The 17,949-nt window shown below is 35.9% G+C and overlaps 1 protein-coding gene across 1 annotated transcript in view; it reads right to left on the reverse strand.

The window, feature by feature from the left end:
* Positions 1-17,949, reverse strand: part of LOC129225066 (tyrosine-protein phosphatase 69D-like) — a 331,748-nt gene that overhangs the window by 165,856 nt on the left and 147,943 nt on the right. Inside the window, exons 9-10 of the mRNA XM_054859614.1 lie at positions 12,905-13,112; positions 197-245 (exon numbers count right to left, since the gene is read on the reverse strand). Coding sequence (XP_054715589.1) covers positions 197-245; positions 12,905-13,112 — 257 coding nt within the window. The remainder of the gene's footprint in view (positions 1-196; positions 246-12,904; positions 13,113-17,949) is intronic.

Consider the following 17,949-nt stretch of genomic DNA (forward strand, 5'->3'; position numbering starts at 1 on the left):
TAGGTCACTAATATTTTTAAAGTATTTGATCGAATTCAATGAACATACAATAAAAAACATAGTTGGAATATTAGAAAAAGTGGTGTGATTTTTTTAGTGATAATGAACAAAAACAATTTCTTTGAAAATAAGTTTCAGCAATTAGTAAAAGTGATAAAGGTAAGGATGAAAAGGAGGAGATAAAAATGATACTAACACTTACTAGTCTGAGCTGGCTTGAAATATTCACTCTGTTTGGCTAAAATCTGAAAAAATAAAAAGATATCTATGTGTATGAATATATATACATGACACGCAGAAGAGTTACAACAGTTCAATCTGAACTTTAAAAATATAGGAATACCGGAAACTATGAAAAAGTGCATACAACATGAAAGCGTGTAATCACTTTCTGAAAGGGGGCATTTTCATGAAATGGGAATATTTCCCTGAAATTGCTATAAAAAATGTTATAGCTAAATCAAGAGTGTCTACGAGGGGGGACCCGAAAGAAACCGGACTAATAGTGCGATGCCAATTCTAGATGTAGTAGAGTGTTCTCCAGCTAGATAACTCTAGTAGAGACCTTCACAAACCAGCTGTGCAAGTGGCGTCAGTTTAATTGATACCGTCTGATCGTCGGGTTGGTTTTCTCAGGTGCTGTTTCTTTCCGCCTGCGAACTCATTACATGGCAGATTTAAAAGAACAAACTAAACTTGAAATTTTGCTTCTCCTGCTTGAAAAGTCGGCAACGGATTAGCTTACCAAATGTTTCAACAAGCTTTCAAGACCGATGCTATGAGCCGTACATAAGTTTTCGAGTGGTTTGGGCGCTTTAAACGTGGTAGCCTGAATGTTGAAGATCATGCTCGCTCTGAGCGCCTTTCAACGTCTCGAAATGATGAAAACGTTGAAAAAATCTGCCAAAAAATCAACGAGAGTGGTCGTTTTACGATTGACGAAAATTTAGAAGAAACAAAAGTGAGTTGTAGCTCACTAGGGCGATTGGAAGGAGGGTTCCTTCACAATGATAACGCTCCCGTACACACAACCTTTACTATTAACCACTAATTGTCTTCTCAGGGGTGGCTAGTCGTTCTTCGACCCCCGTATTCGCCAGACCTAGCCCCCTGTGATCTTTTTCTGTTCCCGAGGATGAAAAAAAATCTGAAAATGAAGCGTTTTGATGATGTAGAAGCTGTAAAAACTACTTCGCAACGGGCACTGGACATGGTCAAAGTTAGAGAGTTCCAGGGGAGCTTTTAACAGTGGAAAAAAAGAATTGACAAGTGTATTGCATCTAAGGGTGAACACTTTAAAGGAGACAAAAGAAATTTTGTGAATAAACTAATATATAAATATTTTAGAACAAAAATCCGGTTATTTTTGGGTCCCCCCTCGTACTATTTATCATTGCGTTATACAGTAATATAGTTTGGAGGGGGGGGGGGAGGCGGGAGCGGACGCGTTGAAATGTCGTTTCTTGAAATCCTTGGATTATTTAATGTGAATTAGTTTAGAACATCCCTTTAAAAAAAAAAAAAAAAAAATCCAGCATCCATTTGAATGCAGACGTCTTGAATTCAAACTATGCTTTTATGGCAATAGGACCCTACTCGTTGGACTTCTTGTTTCCACAAATGAAATGGAATGGCCAAGAAATTGCACTTGTCATGTTATGACTGGTGATTTTCTGGAATAGGTATCACGACGCTGATCCATAAGTGTAGAAATGGTGATTAAGATGAGGTAATGAGGATAAATATGACCGATAGCCACCTGTACACACATCATAGAGATTACATTACAGCGTATAACGTCATGTATTTGTATTCCTTATCAATCTTAAATGGTGCGCATTAGTAATCTGGAAATTTTATATTTAGATGAAATTTTTGCTTTTTAACACGCTTTTATTAGCTTCACCTGTATGTATGTATGTATGTATGTATGTATGTATGTATGTATCTTGTAATGGAATCTTGCAGCTCAAATTTCGCCCACTTCCTGCGATCGGATTCTTTTGAAATTTGGCACGCGATCTCAGACCCGATGACAATGCAATATTCTATAATCAAATTAATTAATTAACCCTTTTAATTATTAGTTTCCTCCAATTTTAATCAATATTTTGGCATAAATCCAACAATGTGAAAAAGGAAAAATTTAAAAAAATACATCAAAAAATGCTCGCAAAAATTATTTAAAAATATCTACAAAAACCTTTAATTTTTCTGCATCAGACAAAATTTGTTCCAATGTTCCAAGGTAATTAGAACATGAAATATAATTGTTTTTAACTAATTTCATGCCAAAATTTAGGTGAGCCTTCAATTGGAAATTCATTGCTGATCAGACCATTGTTGAACAAAACTTTTATTCAAATGCATCTCAAATTTTCAAAGTAATATAAATATGATTTCTGCAAACATAGATCGATGACTCACAGTAGCTTCCCATCGGGGTGCCCTCGTCTTAACTTTATGATATTACCTCGCACTCGTTTTATAAATAATTTCGTCGCCTGATAATTCTCCAACATAACACTAAAAAACAGAAAAATAAAATAATAGTTTAAAAAACTAAAAAAACACGCTTTCGTAGCAAAATGAACTAAAAAGGGAAAAATAATCTTTGGATGATAGTAGTTGACCAATCACTTAATTTTAATGTAATACAAAAAAGCGTGGGGGGCTTCTTATCAGTTGTCTTGGATTTCTTCCATTTGTTGTAAAAGCAAAAATGTAAATAGACAGCACCCCACGCTTTTTTGTATTACATTAAAATTAAGTGATTGGTCAACTACTATCATCCAAAGATTAGTTTTCACTTTTTAGTTCATTTTGCTACGAAAGCGTGTTTTTTTAGTTTTTTAAACTATTATTTTATTAAGTTCATCTATATTGATGTGTTTCCTGGATTAAAAAAAAAACACCCGCAATTTTACACCCCCTTCCCGTTTTGAAAGTAAAACGCGCTTAAGTTAATACCTGATTGAACGTTAACAATCGGTAAGCATGGTGACGAAAATTTGGCCTCGTGGCAATCTGAAAAATCATAACAACATCAACTTTGGTCAAATGAGGATAATAAACTATTCGTGATTTCTCAAAAAGAAAAAAAAAAAGGTCAGCTTTTTAAACTAAGGCTGGCATAAATAATGAAAACTGGAATTTTCTGGTCTTACAAAAATACCGTAGACCCTCGTATTACGTGGTTTCGATTATACGCGGTTTAAGATTTGACACCTTTATTTTATTTTAGGAGGATGAGTTTCGTTTTCACGCGGATGCAGAAATGCAAACAGATAAAATTTTCCCCTCTTTCAAAATCCAAACACCTAAAGATTGCAGATTACACGTAATCAACTGCAGTTTGGCGTGCTAATAATCGAGCTTGGGCCACAGGAGACATTTTATGCGATTGGTTCTAGAGCTCTTTCCAGAAATAAAGTCATTAAACTCACACAGTTCAGAACTCACTAGAAGAAAAGCTTTTAGGAGTGAGAAAGGAGGCCAAAACCAACGAGGATACCGACTTCGGTGACACACAATCAAAAACGTTCACATTGAAAATTTTGAGCCATTCCTAGACAATAGAACGGATCTTTCTGATTTGTTAATGAAGGAAGATTCTATCATGGAAATGACGCAAGTGATCATGGAAGCGTTAATGCTCTGCAAAGAATTACACCAGAGAAAAATTCTTAATAACTGCCAAAAGACTATCATAGCGAGCTCCTCTTTATAAACAGAACACGAAATTAATTTATGTTTTCTTTATGCATGTTGCTCATAGAAATCGATATAAGTATACATTGAACTTATTATACAATTAGTCGTCACTAGAATGAAGTATTTTTTTTTTAATCTACGGAACCAAATCCCTATTTTAACACTACTATTAGGTCTCATTTTACGCGGTTTCGATTTACGCTCTTTTCCGTGGAACGTAACCCCCGCGTAAAACGAGGGTCTACTGTATGTCAAACTACAGTAAAATCCCTCTAATGCGGACACTAACGGAACAAAAACTTTTGTCCGCAATAGAGAGGTGTCCGCAGGACAGGGGTTTAATAATATTATTCGCATTTGAACTGGGAATTAAAAATTGTCCGCATAAGAGGGGTGTCCGTTAGGAGGGGTTTTACTGTATAACACCAATCCTGTAAAGTTTCGGTTAAACGTTTCAGAACTTTTAAGCTGGTTAGGGGACACTATGATGATTTGGAATCACATACATTGCAGAATGGGAAATAGCTATTTGATGCTATAGAAGGCGTTCTACAGGAATTCGAAGACACAAAAGTGTTCGCTTAGGATACTGAATGCATAGGAAGAGTTTAATTTCATGCACTCGTACTCTTTCTTTTAAACACTACAAATGTAACAAAATAAACTTCTTTAATGTAATAAAACAATCATGCTTCTTTGGTCGCTCTTGCTTAGCGTCGTAGGCTCAAAATTCTTCCCCGTTGGTAAAAAACATGCGTATCAGCAATGTTGCAATTTTTGTGCTTCGACAATGTTTATTTAATCCTTTAAAATAAACTGTTTCAAAGAATCTAGTACCCAAAAGGAACAACCTGCGTGCTCTCAAACTCTCTCAAAACTTGTGAGGTATTTGGAGATAATATTATCATTTGCAGATTCAGTTAATTAAAATGTAGCTTCTTTTAATATTTATTGTTGTTTTGATTTGAAGTTTCAAGGAAAAAAAATAAATCAATGAAAAATTCTTAATCTTCATTATATATTACTTCATTTTCAAAGCTCCAGAAAGCCATACGAGGCAGTGAGAAGCAAAGGGATGCAAGTGGACATTTCCAAGTTTTGAGTAAAACGCGTTTAAAGATAACGTCCTAGGTAGGCTTTCATTGAAATTTTGTTCTAAATCATGCTGCATAGCAGCAACTACCCGGGCTACTAGTACCATCTCTTGCCCCAAGACAGAGGAGAGGTTCACCTACCATGTGTACTGGTTATCTCCAAATGTTTAATTTTGCCACTTACATCCCTTTGCTTCTAAAGCAAAGCGATGTAATTAACAAAAGAAAAAAAAATGGTGATAACCAGTACAAATAGAGGGTAATACTTTCCTCTGTTTTGGGGCAAGAGATGGTACTAGTAGCCCTGGTAGTTGCTGCTATGCAGCATGATTTAGAACAAAATTTCAATGAAAGCCTACCTAGGAGCTAGTCTTTAAACGCGTTTTACTCAAAAAATGAAAATGTCCACTTGCATCCCTTTGCTTCTCACTGCCTCATATGATAGTGCAATGATGAAAAAAAAATAAAAATAAAATAAACAAGAAGCAAGTTTAACAGCACAGTAAAACCCACTTTTGGACGCATAAATTATTTGCCCTTGTGCCCTTGTTATCGAAATGTAAGGTCTTTAAGTTTGCCAAAACTTTAAGAAAAATCGCCAAATTTAGCGAATTTTGATGAGAAGTGGATGACATCTTTCACACGCCTTGCAGATGGATGTCTTGCCAAGGTGAAATCTCACAGTACATTCCATTTCTCGCCAATGCTTCTAATTAGGCGACTTTTCTGAAATTTCGGTAGACATTAAACCCTTATATTTCGATAACGGGGGGGGGGGGGGGGGCGAGGGCAAAAAAAAAAAAAAAAAGAATAAGTCTCAATACGGTCTTTTGATTGCTTCCTATATAATTTTTTTTTCATGATTACATTTTTTGTGTGGTTCTCTGCTAAGAAGGAAAAAAAGAGAAATAATTTTTAACGATATTTTAAAGATCAATTTATTCCCCTCCGCAGCTGTAAAAAGTTTGTTCTAAGGTTATTTGAAATCTCTAAGTTAAAAAAAATAATTAAGGAGCAGTAAATGAAGAATTTAAAAAAAAGTTATGCAAACTTTCCTTTTTAATTACCTTTCATGGATTTAAGCAAAATTGTTAGCATCATGAAAAAATACGAGCAGTTGTTTAATTTTTAAAATGGTTTTCTTCTACTTAACTTTTGATCTAATAAAAACTGCAAATCTAAACATTTTGAATCTAAACAAATTTACAATCTAATTTCAAAACCATTAGCTTTTTTTAAACATTCTACTGTTAAGTTTCATCGGATTTTTTTTTCATTTAATACTAAGTATTTATATATTATACTTAGTTCACAGACGGAAATTTCATTTCGTTTATAAACGCTTTTTGGTAATGGAAATACATAATTAAATTTTAGCGGCATAGATTCGGAAATAAAAGATTTAAGAAGTTTTTCAAAGTAAAATAGAAAACTTAAAAATATTTAATTTGCAACAACTGCAAATCAATTTTAGCACTGTTATAAAACTGGTTAAAATTTGAAAAGCACATACAGTAAGTTTTTGTGTTTATACAAATGCAATTAATTATTTTTCACGAAGTTGCACACAAAGCTGATATTCAAATGTACAAAATATCTTTAGAACACTCTTATTCGTATAAATAAGGGCACATACATAAACGGATACATATTTATCGAATTAACCTTATTTATGAAACATACATTTCTAAAACAAAACCTGTGCAATCTGAAACAAAAGCTTTCCATCTTACGGTTTAACCACGGATTGTATGTAGTTTGGCAATGTGCCAAGTAAAGACGATTCCATCTGAATAAATCTAGTAGGGGAGAAGGGGAAAAAACGATGGGATTTTGATGCACGCGTTTTATAATGTCACTAGTGCCTTATTCATTTATTGCATTCTCAAAAATAAAGGGAAACAAAAGTAGTTACTATGGAAACAACAAAAAGAAAAAAAAACTTTCAAATTTTAAAAATTAATTTGAATTCTGAAAATTTGAATTCAAATTATGTTTTTCGCAATCACGAGTTGCGACAGGACCCTACTCATTGGTTACTACCCTATTCGCTTGTTTCTAGAAACGGTTTCTGTCCCTGCTCTTGGGCCGTTACGTGTGTATAGTTGTGTATGCGTAGGCTTGTGTGCGTGCAAAGAGCTGTGTATATGCACGTTGGCGTGTGTGTATGTGTGTGAATGTGTATGAGCGTGCGTGTGTGTAGGATATGGACGCCACCGACCAGGAGCAGCGACTACCGGGAGACGTCGCGCCTGCAGAGGACGGTGGGGTTGAAAAAGGAACCAAACATTAAGGACAGTCAAGTGAAAACAATTAGCGATCGTGATTGCTCAATGTTTTTATTTCGTTGAGGAACGTAAAAGCAAAATGGTAAATTCAAAGCTTTGTTGTGAATAAATAAATCAATTTTTGCCGTGAGAATATAGATCGAATATACTTTAGATTTAAAAAATGTTGCTGTTGGCAAATTTTCATTTTTACAAAACTAAGGCTAAATAATAGAGAGGCATAAGTGCACATCTAAGTTAAATCAACTAACACCCCTCTAAACTAATAGATACGTCCATTTCCGCCTATAAACCAGATAGTAGCCTTTCCATGTTATCGATGATCAGACAGTAATGGGGTCGTTTCCAAATTTTTAAAAGTATTTTTTTCTGAAAGAACATGATTAAAACAAGAGATCTACCCATTTTTTAAATAATTTGATTAAGTTTAAGATAAGTTAATATTTTTAAAAAAATACTTAAATCGTTGCGCTTTCATTTTTTACATTTCTTGCCGATGACATCACAAATGATGAAATGCCATTCTGTGTTGCCATTCAAGGAGAAAAATATTTGATTCGCATCTTTACTCACGTGTATTGGCAACGATAGGGTTGATAGCAAGCGTAGAGCGCAATGTTTAATTCGCTTCTTGATTATCATAACGTGAAAACGCGGTACAAAATGTGCCAAAGAGCATCATTTTTGACGTCATAAAGACCACACCTTGTTTGCAAAATGGGATATTTTAAAAAATTAATTAACAAATAACTGTTGGGAAAATGAAAGAATTTTCTGGGTCCATGCTACTTTTTTTTTTTTTTTTTGTTTATTCTATCAATTTCAGTGACTAGAAGTACTACTTTTTACTGAAGGAAACAACCCCATTGTCGCTGATACGCATTCAAGTTTGACTTGAATCACTCTTCTATACTGCCGTGTGCAGGTAAACGGCAGTATCTGCAGAAATGAGTTCTTGATTTATTTGAAGAACTATGTGTCGGATTCAATACCAACAATAGGGAAATGTTGGAATGAGACGTTTTTTTCGCGCCTTTTTATTCAGCGGAAACCAAATAAGCAAGCTTGTACAATAAAACTAACGTACAATAAATGACAAAAAAAAAAAAAAAAAAAAAAAAATTTGAATTTTGACTTCTTGAATTCAAAATATGTTTTTCGCAATCACGAGTGTGTGTATGTAGGCGTGTGTGTCTGTGTGTGGGGGTATGTGTTTATGTGTAGGGGTTATGTGTATGTGTGTGTAGGCATGTGTGTTTGTGTCTGTGTGCTGGCATAAGTGTGTGGGTAGTTTGTGTGTATGAATGTGTGTGTGTGTGGGGGGGTATGTGTATGTGTGTGTAGGCATAAGTGTTTGTGTTTGTGTGCAGGCATGAATGTGTGGGTAGTCGAGTGTATGTGTGTGTATGTTTTTGTGTGTGTATGTGTGGGTGTCGTCTATATGTATGCGTGTGTGTATGTGTTTGTGTGTGTGTAGGTGTATGTGCGTGTATGTGTATGTGTGCGTGTGTAGTTGCGTATGTATGCGCGTGTGTGTAGGACATGGATGCAACCTGGAGACGGCTTTCGCTAGAGGAGCAGCATCGTGAGGAGCCGGTCGACGGTGATGGTGTGGAGGGTGGCGGTGGGAAAAATCAAAAGACGCCAAAAACAGTCAAGTGAGAACAATAAGCAATCGTGATTGCTCAAAAAAAAAAAAAAAAAAAAAAAAAACGGAAAATGAAAAATTTGCGGTTATTGCCCTTTACCTGTACGCGGCTCGGTCCGATTCCTTGAGTATTTACTAATAGCTTTGGATTTTTATTTTTACAAGTGAAAGGTGTTGTCTGCATGCGTTCGTGTAGGCATGTGTATGTGTGTGTATCTGTATGTATGTGTGCATATGTATGTATATATGTACGTGTGCATATGTATGTGTATTTGCATGCGCATATGTACGTATTTATGCATTATTTATATATGTATGTGTGTATGTATGCATAGGTACCTGTATGCATTTACGTATGTGTATGACGGAATGTATGTACCTGTATGTATTTATGTATGTGTGTGTGTGTGTACGTGTACAATGTCCTCACAAATCTACCCCATTTGTGGCCGTTCAATTAGAGGCACACATAAACTGAAAGCTCAGACAGTACCCGAAACTTTAATAAAAAATATTTTTAATTAGAGAATGTTTCATTTAATCCTTTGTCTTTTTTGGCTGTGTTGTCATGTGTATTTACATGTAGTATACCATATCTTAATAACTGCAGAAAAAGAAAAATAGCGCAATTTTTATTCTGGTGAAGTCTCGTACAGGGAGGAAAGAATGCATTTTCAATGCAGAAAAATCAGTTTCAGTCCAATTAAAGGGAAATGCGTACGTTTTCATGGTATCGCAGGGAGGCTTACTAAAATTCATTTTCCTTCATCGAAAATGCATTCTAGTCCAATTGAAGGAAAATGAGTATGTTTTCACGTGAACTTCTTTTACCCGTTCAGACCTGGTGTCCGGTATACCAGACAACCACTTTAAACAGCTGCTAATCATTTAATAATTGATTTAATTAGTGGATTATTTTGTAGTTGACCCTTTACATTCTACTTATTATAATCTGTGAAATAATTTTTCGTTTTGGGATTGACAACACTGACATATAAGGATTGAGAGATAGAGAGTGCCTCATTTTTCCAACCATGGATTTTCATCTGAAAAGCGAGGTTTTTTTCCTGACTTTTTACAAAATACATAATCTTTAATTAATCATTTCAAACGCTTATATTATGTTTTATAATTGTTTGTAGAACATTTTATAATGAAGTTTGTTCGGTATTTTATCGTTTTTGTATATGAAATATTGATTTCAAAAATATAAGTCCGGAATATTGGACGTGCCATAACTCTTTTAATTTTTCTCCTACAAACTCAAAATTTTGTGTATAAGATACCCTTTACCATAGTACACTGTGTACCAAATATCAACATTTTTAGTCCAATATTTCATAATTCCGACTGAAGGGGTTAATTAGGAAAAATACTTTCCCAAGTATTGATAATCTATTACATTTTAAAGCAAAATTCAAAGGAATAGTTTAGATTTAGACCATTAACACATATTGAGAAACATTCCTTTTTAGAATATTTTTACAATCTGGCAAGAAGCCAGTAAGGGAATTTCATATGAATGAACGCGTGATAATGAAAAGTTCATCATTCAGTTCTCAGCTACTAGTAATAAATAATTCTCTGCTCTAAAGACAGATAATTGAGCTGTTGCGTTAAAGATAAGAAATAACCGTAGTAGGTCACGCAATTTTGCACATATTTAAATCCAATGAAAGGTTTTCCACTTGTCAGATACAGGTCTTGGAGATAAGTACAGTCCATGCACGGTGGAAAAAAGTTATGATTTAAAAACATTTCTATTGTTCTGTTAGGTGTTCAATATCTTAAGAGTTTCATTAGGCTATGCAAATTACTTGGCAACACTCTTGGCAATTACTTTGATGCAATAAATGTTAGAAGAGCTGCTAGGGGAAAATGGTGGTTCTTTTAGGGGTAAACCACGTGACGAGAATAAGGTCGACTTCATACGAGGCAACCTACAGTTCATTCAGCAAGAATTGATAGAAGAAGGAAACAAAGAGGACTGCTATTTGGATTCAATATATGCCACTGTCATGAATCACGCATTGGATTGGCGATTTCGCTTATATGTTTGGCATTGTTTTCGCCTTCCCATTGTCAATCAGACAACGGTATCGCCAATTCCCAGTTGCTCTGTTTACTCTACCACTATCAGTTATTGCTGAATTCACTATAGTTGAATCAACTTTCGATCGGAGTTCTTAACAGAATGTGCAGCCAGGTAGAAACGTGAAGGAGTCGCCCGGCATCCTTCACACGACATTCTACTCATCAGGCCACACTTGCCTCTACCATTCTTATCCAGAAGAGTTGAATCAAGTTTTTAGTTGATTCAACTCATCGGAATATTACCAAGCGTTTGCTCTACGCACGAGTAAACTAATTGAGTCAACTAAGTTCAGTTTTGACTGCATTATGGATCAGCTGCTGGGATGAATTCTGCTTGTTGGAAGAAAAATGATTCAACTAAGTTGTCTCGTGCGAAGACAGCGAAAAACACCCGTCAACTAGTTGGCATTTCAAACTTTTTGAAGCATTGATTCAACTTACCGCCACGTGTGGCCTAAAGCATGCAATTTCTGCGTCGGAATCTTTTCATGATGTTAGAGGGAATATGTTAGAGGATGTTAGAAGGAAGATGTTAAAGGAGGAAAGAGGGACGATGTTTAAGCGGTTTGTTACAAGCATGCACGCTTGTTAGCTGGACTGGACACATTTTGAATGGGATGGAGCAGAAAAAAAGACGAAAAAAAATTATTTTCTATTTAAAAATGACCATAAAACATTGACAGATAAAATATGTTATAAAGAACCACCTCGTGACAGTACCTGAATTTTGATGAAATCAAATGTCTATACGACTCAATAATAGTCCTTTAACGAGTGATAAAATCTTTACACTGAGGATTTATTCACGTCGACATATAATTGCAGGCATAAGATAATTCAGTTTACTCCTCTAACCCTTTCCTCTAAAAAAATTAGAGGATCACAATACCATCATATACCCTTTGTTCTAACAAATGTTATAGGATCACACTTACTTTCTCTACTTTCTGTTTTTAGGAATATTGTAGACTCACCCTTACATCTAACATTTCTATTTAAAGAGATTTAGGGGAATCACAGTTCTATCCGCTAATTTTTTCTTTAAATCGTTATGCTGTAGAGAATAATGTTTCCATCCTCTAACCTTTCGCTTTAAAGACAATAGAGGACCACAAACCTCTAAACTATTTTCTTAAAAATATTAGAGGAAAATGCTCCATCTTCTAACCTTTCCTTTTAAAGACATTAAAGAACAACCCACCTCCAAAGTATCTTCTTGGACCCTTAACCTTCAAAATTTTCGACTTTCTGGAAAAAATATATGTTATGCATATTTTAATTCTGAACAATTTGATACCTTATTTATTACCATACGCCTAAAACTTTTCAAGTTATTGTAAAAATGCGTAAACTTTCCCCATAGAGATTTATGTTAACAGCAGCTGTTTAAGCCTCTTTTTCTCAGGTGCCGGTTTCTTCGGTTTTCTCGTTTTGCGCGCATAATATCTCAGAAAGTTTCTTATATACTTCCGTAAAACTTTTCATACTTGTTTGTCTGGTGTATATTTATGACCTGAACCTAAATTTGTTTAATTTTTTTAAAATTATTTATTTATTTTTTGAAATTTTACAAGTCATAATCAAAAATTTCCAAAATTTTGGGCAAAAATGTATATATTTTTTAATATTACCTTTCATTTTTAGTTAAAATTTAGGTTCAGATCATAAATATATACCAGACAAACATGTATAAAAAGTTTTACGGAAATATATAAGAAACTTTCTGAGATATCATGTGCGCAAAACGAGAAAACCGAAGAAATCGGTACCTGAGAAAAAGAGGCTTAAACAGCTGCTATTAACATAAATCTCTATGGGGAAAGTTTACGCATTTTTACGATAACTTGAAAAGTTTTCGGCGTACGGTAAAAAATAAGGTATCAAATTGTTCAGAATCAAATTATGCATAACATATATTTTTTCCAGAAAGTCGAAAATTTTGAGGGTTAAGGGTCCTTAGACCCCTTAAAGACATTGAAGGATCATACTACCATCCTCTAACCTTTCTCTATAAAGACATTAGAGGAACATACTTCAATCCTCTAATCTCCCCAACATCGACTCACCTGTCCGTCGGGTCCCCAGACCTGCACCTCGACATAGCCCGAGTAGTTGGTGTCGGGATCGAGAGCTCCGTCGTACACCCTGAGCGTCCTCTCCTCCTCCTCTATCTCCTCCTCCGTGGATCTCCTCAAACGGAAGGGGGGCTCCGATCGAGGATCGCAGAGGCTGAACTCGCCGTCCCCGATCACAACTTCGCTCGAAAAGTTTTCGCTGGAAGGAAGGCGACAGATTAAAACGACATGTTACTACAGACAGCTACAGAAAAGAAACTACAGTTGGCTCTCTGTTTAACGACGCTCTATTTAACGACTTTCTCTATTTAACGACGGCTTTTAACGGTCCCTGATGGCCCGCTGTAGTGTTAAAAGCATTCTATTTAAGGACGTTTTCTACTTAAGGACGATTTTTTTGTGGTCCCTTGAAAGTCGTTAAACAGAGAGCCAACTGTATTATGCAACAGCAGGTCTAGTTTTCGAGATATTTGAAGAAATGTGTGGTGGATTCAATACAAATAGGGAAATGTTGGAATTAGACGTTTTTTTCGCTCTTCTTTATTAGCATTAAAACAAATAGCAAGCTTCTTTATCTTTACTAATAATAAAGCTGAAAGTCTCTCTGTCCGGATGTCTGGATGTCTGTGACGCGCATAGCGCCTAGACCGTTCGGCCGATTTTCATGAAATTTGGCGCTAAGTTAGTTTGTAGCACGGGGGTGTGCACCTCGAAGCGATTTTTCGAAAATTCGATGTGGTTCTTTTTCTATTCCAATTTTAAGAAAAAAAAACTATCATAAATTACGAAATTATCATAATGTGGAACCGTAACATGGGCACAAGCCAATTGGCGAGATACGAAATTATCATAAAGTGGAACTGTAACGTCGGTACAAGCCAATTGGCGAGAAAATTCGCCATACATTATTTGTAAATGTACAGGCAAACCAAAAGACTTTTAATTTTTCTATTACGGGCGAAGCCGTGCGGGTGCCACTAGTGTACAATAAAGCTAACTTACATCACATGACAAAAACGCAAAAAAATGACAAAAAATTGCAGTTGCCGCCTTTTGCCTGCCAACGGCAGCTACTTTTCATTTTTTGTTTTTGTTGTTTGCTCCATCCATTTTCACGAATATGACATTTTTACGCATAAATTTGCACTTTAACAACTGGAATTCAAATTTCCCGTCTTTCAATTGTGATGTATCGGAATATAAGGCCGGCTGAGTCACGTGGCGGTAAGGCATTGTTCTTGTATGCCTCGGTAAGGGCTCTGACCCGAGGTGGCTTGTCGGCGGATTTTCGAGATACAGAAAATCGTCACATCCCATGTCAGATGATTTTTGGGAATGTAAAAGATCCCTTGGGTATTCGTTTGGCTTTTGAATTTCCTCGGCAAAATTGAATCTCTAGCGTAGTTTCGCATCAAAGAGAGCCCAGGTTTCGAAATTATCGAACATATCTATTCGATAGTTTCGAATAGATATGTTCGTTCGAATATATATATATATATATATATATATATATATATATATATAAGCCAATCTCCCGGTCCTGCAGTCTCCCTTTGCTTGGAACGGCTTGCTTGGTTTCGAATCTGAAGAAGAGTCAACAGCGATCTCGTGTCATTGGATAAGAGCCACGGCGACACTGTGGTCATGGCAACACCCCTTCAGTCTTCGTGCATTGGTTGTTCGAATTGTTGTTGCTGCTTGTGGTTTTCTCTTTTCTTTGCCTGCTATACTTATTCCGGAGAAATCGCCGTTTGGGCGACTAATAAATGCTTTTTAAACTTATTTTCAGTGAAAGTCAAGATAAGAAAAAAATTTACAATTATTATTATGAGCATACAAATGAGGCAGTGGGAAGCAAAGGGATGTACGTGCCAAAATTAAGAATTTGGAGATAACCAGTACAAATGGAAGGTGAAGCTCTCCTGTCTTGGAGCAAGAGGTGGTACTAGTAGCCCTGGTAGTTGCTGCTAAAAAGCATGATTTAGAAAAGAATTTCAATGAAAGCCTAACTAAGACCGGAACTTTAAACGCATTTTACTCAAAACCTGTAAATGTACATTTGCATCCCTTTGCTGCTCACTGCCTCAAATGAGAAATGAAAATTGTTTTTGGAGTGCCCAAGCCCTAGCCTCTGTTTTGGCGAACCGCACGACACTGATATCTATCTATCTATATGTATACATAATAATTATTATTAATTTAAAAATATACAAGCATGTGATTTTCACCTAAAAGATCTTCCAAACGTGCTCTTAGTTCCATCGCTCGAATACGCCATCTTTCGGTGATTTTAGAAATTAGCCAAAGAAGTAAAACTTTTCAACTTAAAGTAGATGTCTCGTTGGACAGGTCATATCCTATGTAAGTGCATTGGTCTTGATTTTACCTCTTTCAGCCGCCATTAGACAGAGACAGCAGCGCCGCCTGCAGTTTGAGTTGTGAATCGAAAAATCGTTTCCTCGCTTTTTTTGTCAGTCAAATTTTCTTTAACTCTCGCTTCCCAGTGATCGTTCCAGTGTAAATTAGAAACCTGTATCATTATTATTGTTACTTTCACGTTTACGAAACAATACTTCTGAGACATCAGGACTTACTATTAATTCTTCGGGCTTAACAACTAAACTCGTAATTTGTGATTGAGAATCTAAATTATGAATCATCTCTTTGTGAGGGTGGAAATTAATTATTTACCAAAAGAAACTTCGAGTTTTACCGAACGTTAAAATTCGAGCAAACACACATCCTTGCATTAAAACCAGACCTTAAAAAAAAAAAAAAAAAAAAAGGGCCAATCGTCAAATCAAGTTTACCAGACAAAAAAAATCTTTTGAAGGTCACACACACCCTTTGGGAGGTCACCTTTCTAGACCTCCCGTCGGGGCACTCGTGCCTCTAAAAAAATTTTATTCAATCTCATCATCAATTTTTTTTAACAAACTTCAATTTATTCAGTTAGTTGTGAGATGTAACAAATTGTACAGTGGACACTTCTACGTATTTTTTAGGACAGAGCATTTCATAGCGAGCTCTTTACACCAACTTTAAGCGCCAATTTTAATGTTCACATATTTATAGAATTTGTTGTAATTTTTAAATCTAAACAGTTGGAAAAATAATTATCCTACCTATTTAGGTAACGTAACTTAAAAACAAATAGTACATTTTGTTAACGTAATAACTATGAATGTTTCTTCTATTTGCACCCATGAAAACAATTTCAACTTCTATATACCTTACAAAATTGTACAAAACCAGGAACGTAGCTTTTAGGACAATAATTATGCTATGACGAGAAAGGGAAAAGGTAAAAAGCTTTTACATTGATTAAAATCTTACACTGAACCTTACTGTACGTCTACGAAAAGAACTGCTGCCACCGCTCGAAAGCTAATTCTGTATCAATAATAAAAAAAGAAAGTAAAAAGTTAACATGGAGGCGGACTTCATTCCAAGTTTCCAATTTCGAAAGAAGCTACTTTTCGTAAATGCAGTCATTTCCCAACATCACACGGGGCGCCCCGAGAGAGAAAAAAAGCGGGAAAAGATATAACAAAAGAGTCCTGTACTTACGGGTATCACGAAAACTGGACATCTTTCCCATCTTGCCCGCTGCGAGCGCCATTATGGACGGAATAATTGTTTTTTCGCCGAGTCAAAGAGTCAGGGGGTCATCTATGAACAGGGCATTCGCGATCATTTACCCGAAGGTATCGTCTGAAAGGGAGGGCTTTTCCCAGACGAACACCTTTGTGTCGGCTTCGGACCAATGTCGGTTACGTTCGCTGCGTGCCCGCCGATCGATGGGGGTTACGTCACGAGTCGGGATCACGGACCCGTGCCAAGAGCTTTACTACGCGTTCAATTTCGGATTCACTACGGGATAAAAACATTTTTGTACTTGCGGAAATTCTCGCTCTAAATTGCTTGTTTCCATGAACTATACCCAGGAGCGGCCTGAGTTGTTATTCGGGGCTGCGGGTGTGGAAATAACAGAAGGTATTCTATACACAAATTTAGAGGGAGCAATGTCGGAGGAAAGATGATGGGTAACTTAGGCTAAAATATAGAAAATAGGTACATAGAATTTTTATGAAACACATCTCATTTGATTGTGCGAAATGCACAGTTGTCTATAATCAATAATAAGCATATAATACGTATTAAAGACAAAACAACAAAAAAATATGATGAGATTTATACTAGAAAAACAGGCATTTTTGTCTATCAGATGTTGCTGTGAGTAATTTTTTAAGTCATTATTTCTGAAATATACTTAAAAAAAGAAAAGGACATCAAATTCCTTCGAAAGCAGGAGTAGACTAAGAGCCAGTAGGTATTCGGAGTATGCCCTAGAATACAGTACTCATTTTATTTCTGCAATGCGTGTCAGCGTGTCTTTTAGTATTCTCGAAAAAAAAAATTATAATAACAGCATAAGTACCAGAAAAAACATTTCAAAATATCACATGCAAGTTTTTTCCATATTCTAATAATGAAATTACAAGATAAAAAACAAACTGTGAGCTACGCCTGATTTCTTACGTACGAATGTCATTCAGTAACTGAAGAGAAAAACTGACCTGGAGAGAAAAACGTTTAGTTCTACAAAACAAGACTGCTTTTCAACATACTCCCTTCAATACCTATACACTTGTTAACGGGTTACTAGATTTTTTTACACCGGCTGCAAAGAAGTTTTTGTCCTGGTGTTGAAACCCATTTTTCACTAATTTCTGTGCAGCTTCATTATCCTGGAATCATTTCCGCGTACTGCCTGCTTCAATGGGCCAAACAAGCGGAAATCAGATGGTGCTAAATCGAGGCTAAAGGGTGATCAAAGCAGCCTATTTTATTAATGGTTCACAACGTTTCTCTCTCATGGACACCTTCTTTAAAAGCATATCTGAGTAGTATTGGTTGTTAATTGTAAGCTTTTTTGCGAGATAATCCCAACATGCCGCACCTTCAATTTGCCTGCCAGAACCATGCTCGACAGACAATGATTCTCGACCTCTTTTGAACTGTTCTACCCACTT

The sequence above is a fragment of the Uloborus diversus genome, chromosome 6 (genome assembly GCF_026930045.1).
Source record: "Uloborus diversus isolate 005 chromosome 6, Udiv.v.3.1, whole genome shotgun sequence".
Lineage (NCBI taxonomy): Eukaryota > Metazoa > Arthropoda > Arachnida > Araneae > Uloboridae > Uloborus > Uloborus diversus.